The sequence below is a fragment of the Coturnix japonica genome, chromosome 7 (assembly GCF_001577835.2).
Source record: "Coturnix japonica isolate 7356 chromosome 7, Coturnix japonica 2.1, whole genome shotgun sequence".
Taxonomy (NCBI): domain Eukaryota; kingdom Metazoa; phylum Chordata; class Aves; order Galliformes; family Phasianidae; genus Coturnix; species Coturnix japonica.
Window position 1 is genome coordinate 33,344,764 of NC_029522.1, and position 17,707 is coordinate 33,362,470.

The 17,707-nt window shown below is 37.7% G+C and overlaps 1 protein-coding gene across 23 annotated transcripts in view; it reads right to left on the reverse strand.

The window, feature by feature from the left end:
• Positions 1–17,707, reverse strand: part of BAZ2B (bromodomain adjacent to zinc finger domain 2B) — a 90,315-nt gene that overhangs the window by 33,396 nt on the left and 39,212 nt on the right. For 10 of the 23 annotated variants that reach the window (XM_015869320.2, XM_015869318.2, XM_015869313.2 and 7 more), the window contains 8 exons: positions 11,810–11,965; positions 8,640–8,801; positions 7,323–7,516; positions 5,623–5,823; positions 4,533–4,931; positions 2,093–2,699; positions 1,950–2,006; positions 639–935 (listed from right to left, as the gene is read on the reverse strand). In XM_015869320.2, coding sequence (XP_015724806.1) covers positions 639–935; positions 1,950–2,006; positions 2,093–2,699; positions 4,533–4,931; positions 5,623–5,823; positions 7,323–7,516; positions 8,640–8,801; positions 11,810–11,963 — 2,071 coding nt within the window. In that variant the 5' untranslated portion in view covers positions 11,964–11,965. Of the gene's footprint in view, positions 1–638; positions 936–1,949; positions 2,007–2,092; positions 2,700–4,532; positions 4,932–5,622; positions 5,824–7,322; positions 7,517–8,639; positions 8,802–11,809; positions 11,966–13,111; positions 13,231–17,707 lie in introns of all 23 variants that reach the window. The other 13 variants (XM_015869325.2, XM_032445697.1, XM_015869328.2 and 10 more) reach the window with 3 other exon arrangements.

The window sequence follows — 17,707 nt, forward strand, 5'->3', positions numbered from 1 at the left end:
GTTAATGTAGTTGATGACACGGCATCTTATTAGCGTTGCACAGAAGTGAACTACAAAGACCAGTCTAAGAGTGTATGTTACAATTAAAAACTTATTTCACATGTGTGTTAAGTATCAAATTGCCAATTCAAAGCGGTAAACATACAAATTGATTTAATTGTTACTGTGCATATTGAAAAGTCTGACTTTAAAAAAAAAACAAAAAACACAGGCTTTTCTGCAGCAGTATCTTTCCAATTACTTATCCACTACAGGATTATCAACATAGCAGGAAAATTCTATGTTCTTTCCATAACTTTTTTTTTCCAGTAATTCTATGTGATCTCTACAATCTTATAAATTACTAGTTCATAGTAATATGCTTGATAAAGACTAATCAATAAAGAAATTTAGCATAATGAATATAAAATCCAACTACTACTTGCTACTTGCAAGTATGAAATTACATGGACTAAGATGTCCTAGATTTAATGTAATGTTAGGTTTCTAGGTACCTGCAATTCTGCTGAATTAGGTCTTTTGCAAACACTTGTGAAAAGATCATCTGATACCAGTGTTTAAAATACTTTTCATAAGTACCTTTACAACACATGCCACTTAGGTGTTACACTGTATTATATAAAAAGATATTCAGATACCACAGTGTGAACTTGGTGTAAGAGTAGATGGTGATGTCCCAAGAAAAACTGCAGGCTGGGTCTCAGGACACAAGGCAGATGGTGCAGAGCTTGGGGTCTTTGCTACTTGGAGATTTAGTGGAGTGGAATGAGCTGCAGGACCAATGGAAGAGCTCTTCATGGAGGAACCAGTTTTCTTCACTTTTAGCGGAGTTTTTTCTCCCTCAGTATCTGTATCTGATTCATCTTGATCCTTATCATCCTCATCATCTTCATCTTCAGACCCATCTGTATCTGACTCAGAATTACTGTCGGACTCTAATAAGAAAAATTATAGCAAAAGACAGATTAAGACCAGTTAATTAACATCAAACATGCTTAAGCTTTAACACTTGTGAAAAATCTTTGGTCTTATTAAATACAGTATAAATTAAATATACAAATAACTAAAGTTATGACAGAATAAAGTAGTTCTGTGTTACAATGCACTGTTGTTCCTCCAGAGAAGAGAGACAGAAACAGAAATGTTTTAAGAGACTGTTTACCATAGGACAGACTACAACTAGATTGCCCTGTGAACCTGGCACATGTGCCCTCTACCATGCAAAGGGCAACTACACAAGCTGTGAAATCCTGCACAAAGAGGAAGAAGCAAATGGAGGTGTGGCAATCTGGACAAAGTTGGAGATAAGGTCAAGGACAGACAGGATAAGAAACATCAAAAAGGTGACAGTTCTGAGGACAACAGCAGGTGCGAGGATAAAAGGTAAGAAGAGAATAACAAAGGTGGATTGGGACACAAGGAATGTGGGTACACACGGGAATGGAGTGGCTGGAAATTTAACGGACTCTTCAAAACAAATCATGCCTTTCTGAATCACTTGGGTCTTCAAAAACAAATCAGAAAGTTACCTATTAATAACACAGCCTTTACAACTGTCCTGGTACGATTCTCTAAGCTCAATCACTACTGTACTCCTGAATAAAGCCTGGAAATACACTTTTCATACCAGTCTTGAAAATTTGAAGGCAATTTTGTCTAGTGCCTCTCAGGCTGAGGAAGGTTGCTCGGCAGATGGGCTCTGCCTGTCAGAACCATCAACCAGCCCATCCTCTCCAACCCTCTCCTGTGCACCCTGCCATGGAAACAGTACATGAATTGCAGGTTGGGTGATTTATCTGGATGTTAGTTCTTTGATAGCCTTTCCAGAATGTCCCTGAGCCCTATTTACCAGGACAGCTGAAAGTACACTTGCCATATGGCTAAGTACCAGAATATCCAAAACATGATTTTGGATGCGACACAAGGAAGGACTGGGAGGCATGCACTACCTTCCATGCTATCTGTAAGACACTGGGTGGGCCATGCTGCCTCAACATTGCCTTCCCCTATTTAAAAAATATGGAGGGAAATAAATATGGTTTTTAATACATAAAAAAAGTTTCTGCTTTTCCTATTAAAAAGGTTAAACCACCTGATTGGCTATCATCAGAATCATCATCTTCATCATCCTCATCTTCATCTTCATCGTCGTCATCATCATCATTTGAGTCGTCAGATTCTTTACTGCTGGGGGCATCTGAGTCTACCCCTCTGAACTGCTCCACCACCAGTTTTGCAGACGGAAGGCGGTGTTGTGTTTTTACAGCATTTACTGCATTATTGCTGACTGGTTTATCCTTTCCTGAACCAGGTAACACAGGAGAGGTAGAGGGCACAACAAGTGTCCGGTTACCAGTTGTTTTTTTCCCACATGCACTCAAGTTCACTGGCAAAGAAAAGGGGGTACTGCTAGCAATGGCTACACTTTCATTGATCTTGGTTTGGGATTTCTGTTTTGCAGTAAGTGCAAGAGGAACTTCCTGGATGACGCTCTGAATAACTCCATTGGGTTGGTGATTACCTAAAAGTGCATTTGTCAGGAATGGATTAGAATGATTGTTTTCCAAAGATGTGAGTTTTTGATGAGCTGGTGAACTAGATGTTGGTTTTGAGCTTGACAAAGATGCAATAACCTTCTTCAGGTTCTTTGATTCCTGTTTCTTTAGCTGCACTGCTGGGAATGTCTGTTTATATTGTTCCTACAGAAATAGAATAGAAAAGGAATAAAATATGAGTATTTGCTTTTTCAGCCACATGAACTCTATTAAATCACATATCTGGTTTCAGAAAAGCTCTTTTGAACAGAATATAAGTGCCAGTTACAGAAGATGAGCAGTTGCAAGTTCTTTGTGTCTCTCCAGTAGCTTTCAGTGTAAATCATGTAGGACAAGATGAACTGAAATCAAAATGAAGCTGATTATGCAGGAAAACTTATTTGCTTTCTGCATTGCTCTGGATGGCAATTTCCATAAAGAAATTAAATATGATCTCAAACAGAAAAAAATAGACTACACTTATGTAGCTACACAGGGATAAAACCACTTTTTACTCATTTCACTATATTTAATCTCTTTACTGAACAGTCCATTTTAAAGCACGTGGTAAACACAACACACTGACAGCTACAACACTAGCCAAAGTCAAACAGAACACTCTTGGCATAAGAAAACTTTACAAAGAAAATTGTGAGAAAAAAAATGTTACTACTCAAAAGAACTGTGACACACACGCTTTTCATCCCTGAAGAAGAAAAGTAATACTTGAAAATTCTTCACATAAAGTTTAAACAAGTGCTCCAGAAACACGTGCATGAGGAATTAGGCTGTGTTCTGTCTCAAATTCTTCAAAAATAAGGAAAACACACTTTCTTTGATTAAACAAGTAGGATTAACATGGTGCATCTTAAATAAATTTTTAAGTGTTAACTCAAAAACATTCCTGGAAAAACTGTTTCTCAAAACTAAACACGAAACAAAGATCTATAAAATAGATATTTACGTAGTGCTTATTTCCAGTAGAAAATTACAGAAATAAAAGCACTAAGTGGATGACAGAAAACCACTTAAAGACCCTCGACCTCAATTTGATACTAGAAACCATTTCCAATCACAAAGATAGGTGTTTCCATAATTACATTTATTTACAAATTCCAGTTAAATGATCAGCTTATTTAACCTTTGAGAAGTATCTGGGATTTGGAAGGGCAAAATTATTCACTTGCAGTCTAGAAGAAAAAGTGTTTAAAATACATTAAGATCTTTAAATCATGAGTGAATTGGTGAATCAGACTCCACTTTTCTCTGACGTTACTTCTAAGATGTATTAAAATATGAAATATCACAATGTATGTTTATACATGCATATGTATATGCACGCACACACAACCCCAGCCTCAATTTCCTAGAACATTTTCATCGCCATCCAGTCTCCACTAAAATCAACCTGAATAGGAACTACGAAAACTCACTGCTAATCAATAAAAGTTATTCTACCACAATCACAAATTGCAAAACAGAGTACAAAATCAAAACAAAGTTTTTTAAGCAACAAAACTGTTGGCATAGATAGATATAAGCATACTGCAGGGTCCTGATCAGTAGAAAGAAATTTTGCTGCAAAGGTTATACTGAGCTTTAATAGTTAATCCACGAACATCTTCCCATTTGCAAGGAATAAACACAACAGAAAATGAAATTTACAATGCTTATACACCAGATATGGAAAACATTAAACCAGCATTTCAATTAAAACCTTGAGAAGGAAAGCTAAAAATGCCCATCACCTGTGCTCCCACGGCTGACTCAGTGCTCATCTAAAATGACCACTCAGAGGTTCAGGCCATGATTCAACAGTTCCCATACAAATACAAAGATTACTTAGAGGAACTTCAAAGAAATGATCCCAAATTAGCAAGAAAAGATTGGAGACCACTTCAAATTATATTTAAACACCAGATTTAAACAGAGTTTGATAAGGTGGCAGTAAGTTCTGTTAAGCAAATAGCACAGGTTACAAAGAGCAAGAACACTCACTCGTTTCGATCGTACGTCACTGACCAAAGCGATGGATTCGTCAGAGGTATTCTTATTCCCTGCTTTGAGTAGGTCAGGAGGAGGAACTATGATTTTTAAATAGGCTTCCTTTTTGGCTTGATGTACCAAAGACAAAGGTTTCACATTGGGAACCAATCCTGTAGACTGTATTACACTTGTGTGTTTGTTCACAGGTTCCTCCTTCGCCTGAGAGCTTTGGAAAATAAACGGAAGTTGCTGTGACAAAACCTGAGGCTGCTTCTGCTGGGGCTGGAATGATGAATGAGTCTGGGAATCAGACACAAGAGGTATCTGCTGGTGCGTTCTTTTTTCTTGGGACTTTTCATGGGCTTTCTGCCCATCAGTTTTCATATCTTTTACACCACTATGCATTAGCACCTGCAAAACATGCATTTAAGAACATTCATGTTAGATTACTTAAAGATGATGAGGAAAAAAAAATCATCCATCCTAAAGGAATAATTATACCCTTCTTGACAGAGGATTAATAATACTGACTTAAAAACAAATCCTGTGATATATTTAGTTCTTTTTCTTTCCAAAATAAGAAGAAAATAGTCAGTAAAGAAGAGCAGTAAAACATAATTGCTTTTAACAAGTAATCTGACAGTAAACCCAATAAATTACCCAGCATTCCAATCTTGTTCTATTTCTTATCAGGAAAAGGAATCATTTTACTAGGAAAAAAACCACCACCAAGGTGCAGTATCTTGAAAGGGTACACTTGCAACTCAGTATCAGTGCACAGCACCTAACTTCTCAGTGCTGTTGGTTGTGAGTTTTGTTGCTGATGTTCATTGTTTCTTCTTCTTTTTTAAATATATTTCATACTTGATAACAAAACAAACCTTCTAGCCCCACAATAACAAAAAAACCAAAGCACAATTATACAAAAAAGGGAGGGAAAAAAGTAAAGTAAAAATAAAAAAAAGATAAATGAAGCAAAACCCATAATTCCTAGCATTCATTAACATGCAAATAAATAATTATTCTCTGGTACAAACACTAAATGATTTTTTCCACAAACAACTTCCAATGACAAGACTGCAAGCAGCAGGAGATGTCACACCTTGTTCTTGTTTTCGCAGTGTGCTTCATTTTCAGAATCAGAGTCATCATCTTCACTCTCTTCAGCACTCTGGTCCTCCTCCTCCTCTTCATCTTCCTCTAGGTCATCGGAATCACTGCTGCTTATGCCTTCACTTGATGTGTCTGATGAGGAGCCTGAGTCACTGTCACTGGAGCTTTCTACTGCTTTTTTTCTGGGTTTCTACCAAGAAGATGACCAATTTGTTAATGGTTCAGCTTTACTTTGATGTATTACCTTATTTTAAAACAAAACCAGTACGATTCTAGAGTAAAGGAGCCTGTAATCCCATAGTACAACTGACTGTCTAGGCAGTTTTTGCTGGGAACTAAAGAGGAAGAAGTACTTCTCAAGGTGATGAAAATGAAACAAAGGTCACTAGGTTTTGCCAAGGCAGTTTTTGGAGCACTTAACCTGCAGATCAGTTAAGCATCACTACATTTCAAAGCAACATATCAGATTGGAGATGAGAAAACTGGTCTGGAATTCAGATGTAGAAATCCACAAAATTCACTGCTTCCCAAAACTTCAAAAATCAAAAGCTTTCTCATGAAATAACAGAATACCAACATGTTGGATTCACAAACACATTTCAGAGAAACATTCATTTAAATGTCATTACTTGTAATTTCACAGTATTTGCTACATTTCAACTAATTTCATAATTTGGTCTTTGAGAAGGCCAAATGTCTTCAAGAATGCTTGGTTTTTTTTGTAAGTAACACAATGAGCCTTTCAATGTCTTCAATATCAGATGTCTGCCCAAGTTATTTGACTTTTCCTTCTTCTAATAAATAAAAAGAGAATTCCAGAAAAGCTTTTTTAAAGCCTAGAGATTTAATTTAGCTTCTGAAATTTTGTTTCGAACTCCAAAAAACAAAATTACATAGTAAAATAATCACTGCTCTTATGAAGACAGGCTGAGGAAGCTGCATGTGTTCAGTCTGGAGAAGAGACTTACTGCAGCCTTCCAGTACTTTCAAGGAGTTTGTAACCAGGAGGGAGAGCAATTATGTGTGCATGGTCTGACAATGACAGGACAAGGAGGAATGGCTTTAAGCTGAATAGGGGATTTTTAGATCATATGAAAACCTTTTCCCAGAGGCAGTGAGGCCCTTGCACATGCTACCCAGAGAAATGCAGGTGCTCCATCCCTGGACATGTCCAAGGCCAGGCTGGATGGGGCCCTGGGCAGACTGAGCCAGTGGAGACAACCAGCCCATGGCAGGGGCTGGAACTGGGTAATCGTTAAGATCCCTTCCAAACTAAGCCGTTCTGTGATTCTATAATTCCAATATATATTAATATATTATCCATGAATATACAATCATACATACATATGTTTACATGCTAATAGCTAAAGATTAGTTGCATTAAAATATACTTTCGTTTTATAATCACTTAATGTAAATAAACTCATGTTATCAAATACAGTTATGAAGTGAAAACAGTGTAAATTGTTCACAAATAAAGTTCAAAAACAAAAAGCAACCATAAAAATTCCTAAAAACAACACTCCACAGTGGTGGACATCATGCTCCCAAAGATGAAAATTGCTAAGTATTTCTGTATTAGGGTAGAAATATATCTGTGTGCACAAATCAGAACGCTCACCATCTCTCTCTCTCTCTTTTTTTTTTTTTTTCCTCCAGCTGAACCATGAATTGTTTACACATATTTACCTTATCTTTGATTTTGTCAGCTCTGGTGTCCAAAAGCTGAACTTTGCTTTGCTCCTGGTTGTATTTGCGGCCTCCTGCTCCTGAGGTTATAGCTTTTCCTTGTCCTGCAGATGTTGCAATACTAGTGGATAGTACAGATGTGCTGATAGCAGACGCTGCAGTAGTACTGCTCCCATTCAGCGATCCATTTATACCTAAAGATAACAGATTTTACACAGTGATACTTGAAAAATCTAAAATAGCAGATGCTTTTGGAGATGTTCCAGTCACAGTAACCTAATTTCCATAGTCCCATAAGAAGAGCCTACTCACAGTCAATTTCTGTCATAAACTAAAAAATGTATCATCCAAGAATCAGCCTGAATTGCCCACAAATTTACTTTAAACCACAAAACACGGAGCACTCATTATTCAAACTGCAAAGAAATGTAATGCCGTAAAGAAAAAATATCTGAAATCTGCACAAACATAGAGATCAGTTAGGGGCAGACTGAGATTCTCCAGAAAAAGATTTAAAAAAAATCCAACACTACATTCCAGTAAATATTTTGCTGAACAGTCTGTTTTATATTCTGAGCAATCTCATCTTCAAAGAACTACAGCAAGTCCCCAGAATTCTGGAGTTCTGAAACGTAAAAATTGAGGGGGCAATAGGGAATAAAAGTTGCAGGAATGCTATTTGATATAATATTTGTTTTCAAGTTTGCTTATTTATTTGTCAGAAAGTGTGTTTTCTAAGAAAATAACCTCAACACCAAGAACTCTGCAATCCCAGGACTACAATCAGAATGATTCTGAAATACAAATCAGGTCCTAAAAAACTATCAAAACTAATGAAAACGTTTTGTTTGTACTTCAAGCAAATGTATGTAAACATGATCAAAAGATATAAAATAATGAGTTTAAATGCAAAAAAAAAAGTCTACCTCAGCTGGTTTTCACTGAGATCATCACCCTACCACTTCTATCACTTTCCTCCATACACTCCCCCACCCAGTAAGCTCGGTCTGCTTCTTATACACAGAACAGACTCCAAAATATATAAAAATTAACTCCAAAATATATAAAAATTATTTATTTACTCTATAAATATTAACATGAATGTATTCCCTACTATTCATCCCAGACCAAAAAAGGAAGTGTAAAAATACTATTAGAAAAAGCCCTTTGCTATTGAAAGTGCGTACTTCTATGTTTCACACTTCACTGACAGAATAAATTCTTAGAGAACTTTTTTGGAATGGGCAACTAGAAGCAAGGTTCAAATTCTACATTGTGCAAGTGCGTAACTATTCCCACAATAATTTTGGCTATTACCTTTTTCTAAACTGCCACGATTATTTTTTCCTGTAGTTCTTGGGTGGAACGGAATAGAATCATGGTTCTGGGCAGGAGGTGCAAAGAGTGGTGAGATGCCCAAGAGCGGTGGGAAAAAAGCTGCCCCAGAGCGAGAGTGAGAGTCCGCTGTCCGCCACCATTCTGTACCACAGAGCAAATAAAAAACAAACTTCAGTTTTACCAGTTACACATGTAAGTATTTCTGTATGAATGTTCTGATATAGGATTTAGAGCAGACTTACTAAATTCTTGTGGGGAGTATCACCAAACATGTTTCATAGCGTTAATTTCTTGTGGTAATTCTGGCAATAAATATTTTAAGCCACCGAGGTAAAGATTTTCTAAACAGTTTTACTTATACAAACTTAATCACATATATCCTTTCAGTTTTTAAACGTAGCTTATAAACAAGATGGAGACCAACTTTTTACGCTGCCTGTTAGCAATAGGACAAGGGGGTACAGCTTTAAAATAAAAGATGGGAGATTTAGATCATGTGTGAGGAAGAAATATTTTATCCAGAGTGCGATGAGGCCATGGCACTGCCCAGGGCTGTGGTGCCCCATCCCTGGAGGTGCCCCAGGCCCTGGATGTACCCTGGAGAGCCTGAGCTGGGGGGCAGCCAGCCCATGGCAGGGCTGGGCCTGAGGGGTCCCTTCCAACTCATCCATGCTGTGGTCGTATAATACATTCTGAAAACAAATAGGTAACAAAAAGTTCTATGTTTGAGTAGAGGCATTGGACTAGATGACCTCCAGCAGTCCCTTGCAACTTTAAATGCTCTGCGAGGAAAATGGGTTAAATGCAATAAAAGCATAATCTCTAACATTAATTTTGAGTTTTTATACTTCTGCACTCAACATAAATCTTTTGAAATTTGAAAAACTTTAAAACAAAAAAGGAACAGCAGACATAATTAAGCACAAAGTAAAGCTGGAGGATACATTTTCCAACAAAGACTTGTCTGGCAGATGGTACAGAAGACTGACAGACAGATAGGTGTCTAGCATTCTGAAAGAAGGAAAACTGAGAGAACACGAAAATATCGCAGGAAGTTGTCAGGGCTTGTGGGGATGCAAAGTACAATGTTAAGGTACACTTGGAATTAAGTCTGGCAAAAAAATATCAAGGATAATAAGAAAGGCTTTCAAAGTAACTTAGGAGTAAAAAGAGGACTAGGGAAAATGTGGGCTCACTACTGAATGAGGTGGGTGCCCTCGTAGCGGGGAACACTGAGATGGCAAAGATACTGAATGGCTTCTTTGCTACTAAGACTGTCCTTTGGCAATCCCAGGACCTGAAGGTAAGAGAGAGAGTTTGAAGAATGGAAAGCTTCCCCTTGGTTGAGGTGGATCTGATCAGAGAACATCTAGCCAAAATCAACACACACAAATCCATGGGCCCTGATGGGATGCACACATGTGCACACGTGTGATCCCCTTTCTGTGTCTAGCTCTGAACTCCCCGGTTCAGAAAAGACAGGGATCTCCTAAAAGGAGTCGAGTGTAGAGGCAAACTGTTCATAATTATCTAAAGTGCAGGAGTCAAGTTGATGGGGGCAGACTTTTTGGTGGCAAGAAACAACAGAACAAGAGGCAACAGACAGAACCTGAAACAAGAAATAAAAATACACAGCCAGTACTGTCTGCTACCTTACACTGATACCTGAATTGCCCATAAAGCAGAGGGCATCAATTTTTAAATATGGATGAAATACAATGAAGACAAATAGAAATTGTTTGCTTGTAACAATAAACTGGACTGCAATTATAGTATCTTATGAAACATTAGAGTGTCAAGCATTTTTATAATTCTAGCATTTTAGTTTTTCTTTTTTAGTATTTGTTCCTCAAGTTACTAACCTACTGTCAATACGGTCCACATAGTGAAACCTTCAACTGCATTCCTTAGTATTCTTTACTTCAAATAGTTCCAACATTTTTGAGCACAGCTTAGAAATTCTACTATACAGATAAAATACTGAAGTCATCATTTCAAAGGAGAAAGTACATTTCATCAATGCTGATCTCTTAGTAAAAGGAACTATAACTGTGAATCCCTTTATTAATATTAATGAACTTAATAGTACAATACAGTAAGTAAAAATAAATATTTAACTAGTGCCTAAATATATAAAGCATCAATGCAACAACCTGCAGAATTATAAAGATATTCTAACTATGCAAGGGGCACTCCAGCTTAGACTGTGGGTGTCAAGAGTTGCTTACAGTGGCAGAAATTAAAGTGCTTCCCACTTTTCTCTGTTGCATTTTAATCACTGCAGTGCTACTGAAGTTTGTTTTCTACATGACTCTCAGCAACAGGACTCTAGATCTTCCCAATTGTATGCATTATTTCACAGTGCTGATGAACCTCTCATAGTGAAAAACTTGAAGTAATGAAAAAAGCTGAATAATGGTTTATATATACACAAGTAACAATCGCCTACTCTCACAGCTGGTTAAAAAACCCAATTCACTGGAACAGAGAAAAATATGTTACTTTATATGAAGATCAAAGCACATTAAAATACTCAAAATGAAAAAAAGAAAGTGTATCATTTTAATAGACTCTGAGTATGCTCTTGCAGAAACAAATATACAGCTAACATCCATGAATATAACTGCAGTGACTCCATCTTTAACCTTCCTCCATAAATAACAAAATAAGAAGTTTGTTGTGAACTAATTTTGTAAAAAAAAAAAAAAAAAAAGTGGGAAGAAAAAAAAAAAACCAGACTGAGTAAACTATCCTCTAGTGATGAAGAATACAAACCAACAATAACAAGCCAATACGGAACACTAACCAGCAAAGCTTGAATGCTGAGAACATAGCGCATATTCAAGAAGCCAATTAGTGAATCTAAAATCTGAAAGTGGCATTGAGTCTGCTAGATTAGTTTGTAAAATGATCCCCATACCTTGGCAAACTGAAAAGTTCTTTCATGTTTAAAAGAGCTGATTTTAAATCACTTTGAATGTACTGTGTCTATGCAATGTACAAAACATACTTTTATATACATAATACAAATTTCCCTCCTCAAAATAATAAACAAAAGATCTGTGAGGTCTTACATTTGAGCTTGTAGTAATAATTTTATTGCAAGTGTTTACAACCGCTAAAATCACATTGCAACATGTTATTCTTACCACTGGTGTTGACTGTGGAAATCAACGACGCAGCTCCAGTGGTAAGGCTACTCTTGGAAACTGCAGAAGCTACAGAAGGTGTAGAAGCCACTGGAGATGAAACAGCTGCACTTGAGGAGACTGATGATGATGTTAACCGCTCTCCAGACTCCATATCTAAAAAACAGAAAAAAGGTTTGATTTCTAGAGCAGGAAATCACAAGCAGATTGACTACATTAGTGCCTGTGCTGATCATGTCTCAGGAGCTGTATTTAGGAAGTTTCCCGCGAGACCTTCACGCCAAATCTACACCACAGTCACCACAGAAACCCAGTACAGCTGCAGCAGTAAGGAAATCATGCACTGCTGATGAAAGTGACATCGCATTTGAATCTGAATGCTGCACAGTAAAATCTATAACATTAATTGCTGTCTCCAGCGCCCAGTAGAAGTGTTGTCAGAGCCTTGGGAGCATGAGCAAGCCCTAATTGCCCTGACCAGCCACTCCACGCTATGTCCACAAACTCCATGTAGACTCAGACCCGCACCATCAGCTCCTACCTGAGCTAGGCTGCTGGGATGCCCTTCTGCCATCTGGCACCGCTGTGCCTGTGGCTCCTTGCTAGATCCCTCTTCTCATGCTGTAGCTTCCCTCCAGGCTTGGAACAGCCCCATCTTCTGCTACTCTGACCAGACTACCAGAGGAAACAACGGCCTGAACAATTCCTTTGTTTTGTCTGGATCCTGTGACCAGCACCCTATTGCAGCATGTTCACATCCTGTGGGACTGCTCCCTGCTCAAGAAAAGCAGTGCCATCATCCATCCCCTCAGCTCACACCTCCTCCTTGTGCAGGCCCTGCGAGCCTCAGCTTTGAAGAACCAAGTTAACTCCATATAAAGTCTCTTAAATTGGAGAAAGACCTGGTTTTTATGGTGGATTTCTCATACAGAACAAGGTGTTTTTATTTGTGCCATGAATTGCTCAGATCTAATCTTATCAGGCTTACTTAACTGAACAAGTCTCTGCATTTCAGGAAAAATGAGGAGTAGAACCAGAAATTATATTTGAGAAGTACTTTTCTAAATACTTTGAAATTTTAGAAAAGTAAATATGTCTAAGCACAATGGCAGCTTATTTACCACAGTATCTGGCTCAATCCAGAGCCAGAACTGCCATTTAGAGTTTGAACTACAACAGACAGCCATGATCAGCCTGCAGTAAGGTGCAGCAGGTATCTCAGAGTCTCTTGATGATTTCAAGAGCAATGAGACTAATTATAGTTAACTCTCAACAGAGAAATTCCTGAGAAACAGTTCCCACCCTGGAGACTCCTGGAAGCGCAGGGCGCACCACCACTTCTCAGAGCTACCGCTGGCAAGGAGTGGAGTCCAAGTTCTCAGCATCAGTCCAAAAGCTTCTGAAAAGCCTCAGTTTCACCTCTGAAAAACAGAATACCAAGTACAACACTCCTAAGAAAAATAAGCTTTTCTTCTACTTTAACCAATAAAAAAGAAAGCTCTGTTCAACAGTACTTCCAACCCACTGCTATGTTAAAATTGTGACTTTCCAAATACTCATTTGAAAAAGCAGCATAAACGCTCTACTTCTACAGAAAGACACAGCATCTTTGTTCCTCCACGTCAGTACACTCGACTTTAAAAAGACAAAGGAAATACAAAAGCACAATTGCCATTGCAGTTATCATTAATTACTTATCACTGATGACTTCTATGTGACAATTTCGACGGACTGAACAGTCTCTAAACTTGGTTTGTACGCAGAACAAAGTGTGAACTGCCGACAAAGGAACAGCAGCATGACTCCTAGAACTGCCCATCTTTTACATAACAAAACAACAGGGAAAACTACTGCGAGACTTCCTTGCTTCTGTTCTTTACTCAAGGCAGAATTTTCATGAATCCAGCACAACTTATTCTATATCAGCAAATATTAGAAAACAAACAAACAAAAGAGGTTACACTAACAGGGGAAGAAAGTTGTGATAGTATAGAGAATAACGGCTATGAAATTTTCCTTTAGAATACTATTTATAACTAAAGCATTTTCCTTCACATAATTTTTCAAGGCAAAATACTATTAAACATTTTAAATTCCAATTACTTAATCCACAGCTAACTACATACTTCTCCTACAAATAAACGTGTTATATACATAAATACTTTAAATAAATACTCTGAATTAAAGAGGAAAAGAGCATTGTCCTGCAAATATAGTGAATATAATTCAGCAAACTGGTGACTTCTCTCAGTGGACACCGGCCACTGAATAGCACCTGCCCTTGCTGCGTGCCTTAAACGCTTTACCATACATTAGAATTCTTCCTAAGGATAATAATTAATAAAAATATACCTCCCATAGTTCAAGCCTGAAGCATTTGCAAATATACATTATTAGATGCAACAAAAAAATAATATATATTTTTAGTATAGAGAGATCATAAAAAGACAAATGAAAAAATAAAGTACATTTTTAAGATGTTATGAATGACCAATGATTTAGGTGAAGTCAACAGGCAACCTATTTACAGAAACCCTAGGTTTTATTGTGTCTCTCTATTCATTGTTTAAAGAATGGCCGCAGATAATTTATTCTATTAAAAAAAAGCATAAGAGAATTCAGAAACACCGCAGTGGCCTCACTGCAGCAATCATTTGTAAAAGGAAAGACATTACTAAGCTTCAGCTCACTGCATTCAGAATTCTGCTTTCGCCAAGGAAATCCAGAGCTCTCTAATTTCTGCAAATGAATTTCTTATTTCTCTTACGTTGTGCATAATGCATCATTAAAATAAACATTTTACCATCATATACATTTTATAATTACAGTTAGTAATCACCTATAAGCAATCGGCATTTTTACCACAAATGAGTAGATATCACTGGTAAATCAAGCCAATTTTTTTTAATACAGAAATGAGTATGTCTCTATGCAAGTAAGCTTTTCATCAATATAACCCGCATCCCTGCACTGATAATACAGCACTAGATAAGAATCAGGAGAATAAGAATAATCAAACCTGCTCCTTTAAGATTTGGTGTGGTTTGTTGTAGGGGTGTGTGTGTTTGTTTGCTTTTTTGGTATGTTTTTGTTTGTTCTTGCATTATTCAGAGGGGAAAGCTGTTTGTTTGATTTGGGTGGTGATATTTTCTTACAGGTTGCAGTTCCAACCTTTAATTAAGCTGCCTTTTTTAAGTTATAAATATAGTAACTGGAATATTGAAATTTGGCAACTTTTGAATTAAATAAATGGAAGTCTTCCTAGACAAACGTATTTCGTAAATGTATATATTTCATATATTTTTCAAATTAAATCCAATCTTAATTGTGTTTAGTTAGTTCATTAGTCCAAACCACAGCACATGGCTGATACCAAAAACAACCTCCCAAAATTGTTAGGCAGGATCAGCAAAAATTACACTGAAAGCCTACTGCTTCTCATCACTTGAAGTTCATACTAGTTGCAACAGATAGATATTCTGTTTAAGATCACCTTAGTGAATATTCCTAATCAATACTTAGAACAAATTTTCATGATTGCTCCTGAAACTCTTGTATTTGTAAAAGAGAAATTCAGTAAATGTGAATGTTTCACATTTTCCCCTTCATGTCGTGACTCCTGCCAATCCCTCTAAAAGCTTTGCGCAGAGTTCACCACAGTGAAAATCACTGAATTCAACTGAACCCACTGAAAAAGGGAAACAATACTTCATAAGGGAAAAAACAAAACAACAAAAAAACCAACAAAGGAAGCACACACAGCTTTTCACTATAAAAATGTTGTATTTTCTGGAGAAGCAGAATAAAACATTACTGTTGTTTAATAAAAACAGAATGCCAAACGCAGTCCAGTGTGTTAGTGTTAGCTAGCTACAGTGTACACGGCACGTGGTACCTTACTGCCCTTCCCTCTTCTCAAAGCAGGTCAAATTCAAGCAGCAATGAAACAATGCACCAGTACGTCAGAATCCCCAGCAGTTAATTACAGCTCTGGTGGATAAGGAATGAGAAAATGACGTCTGTGTGGACAATGCATTTGATGCTATCCTGTATGACAGGCTCATCTCTAAATTGGGGGTGTGAATTTGACAGACTACTCATCTGGTAAGGAACTGGCTAAAAGGTCACACTGAAAGAGTTGCAGTCAACAGCTCAGTGTTCAAGTGGAGACGTGTGAGAAGCAGCATTCATCAGGGGTCAGTACTGGGACCAATGCTGATTAACACTTCTGTTAGCAAAAAAAAAGACAACATGATTGAGCATAGCAACTTTGCCAGCACACCAACTTGTGTTGTGGTTTATGCACTGGAAGGGAAGGGATGCTATGCAGAAAGATCTTGACAGGTGTGCAAGGGAGGCCTGTGAAAACATTATTAAGATCAACAAAGTGCAAGGTCCTCCACATGAGTCAGTGCAACCTCAAACCCACAGACAGGCTGATGGAGACTGGACTGAGTGCAGCCCTGTGAGCCCTCCCTCAACCTGTTGGCCATGCTCTTTTTAATGCGCCCCAGGATCCCAGTGGACTCATTGGCCACCAGGGCACATTGACGGCTCATGGCCAACCTGTCATCCACCCTCAGCTCCTTCTCCACAGAGCTCCTCTCCAGCAGCTCATCCCACAGCCTGTACAGCTGCATGTGGTTTTTCCTTCCCAGGTGCAACATTCCACACTTGCTCGTGTTAAACCTCGTCAGGTTCCTCCCTGCCCAACTCTCCAGCCCGTCCAGAACCTGTTGAATGGCAGCACAGCCTTCTGGTGTGTCCTCCACTCCTCCCAGCTTTGTACCATCAGCAAACTTGCTGAGAGCGGACCCTATTCCTTCATTCATGTCATTTATGAAGATGCGGAATGAGACCAGACCCAGCACTGACCCCCAAGGAACACAGGTGATATTTCTTGTTTCACCAACTTGACTTTCTTCTAATGATTATAGAAGTCCTACAACTGTAATAAAATAAATAAAAATCCACAAACTTCCAGTTAATTTGTATTTAAAGTGATCTCTCTAAACAGCTGCACATTAGAAGTGAATCAGCAGGGCAAGATAGAAATGCAACTCATGTAAACTAAAGGTTAAAATAAATTCAGCTGTTAATAAGGTGGAGTATCTGAAGATTTTTAATACCACGTGACAAAATCTATGATTTCCCAATCTATTTCAGTATTCTTCATGAGTTGCTTTGGGTTTTTTTAATTGCAGGTCTTGAATAAAACATTACTCAAATAGGTATTGGGTGTTTGAAGCAAAATATCCATTAAACCTTACTTCAGATTAAAGAAAACTCCTGAAACATAACACACTCTGTCAATAAAATTCTTTTAACTGAAACCCAGTATCTACTTTTCCTTTTTCCCCTTTTCTTTTATCGCTTTTTTAAAGTTGATGATTTTTATTCATCACCCTGTAGTAACAGCGATGGAAACCAAAATTGCACAATGCCTTATAGCTCTTGTTAAGTAAATTTCACAATCCTTATAGTGAATTCAGAGATTAGCAAATCTCCATAATTATTCAGAAGCTTGTTGACAGTTTCTTTGTGATTTTATTGTAGTACTTCATACATTACCAGTGACTCCATCACAAAAATCTTGTTGTTTAAACCGGTAATATTCTTTTACCATACTTATGCATGAACTCACACTACCCAGAAACACAACATTTCTGCCTTTTATTGCCCAAAAACTTAGTTAGCTCTGTTGCACAATGCCCTGCCTCAGGGCCACTGCACTGTAACTCCTCCACTTCCAGTTCAAAAGACATACTACTGAGCCAGCTCAGACTCAGACTCAGCTGCAATTACAAGAGAGACAACAAAGCTTAAGGAGAATTTGTAAAGGAAATGCCCTGATGAATTTCCTGCGTCAAAAGCTAACACAGTTTCGTCTTTGCATTG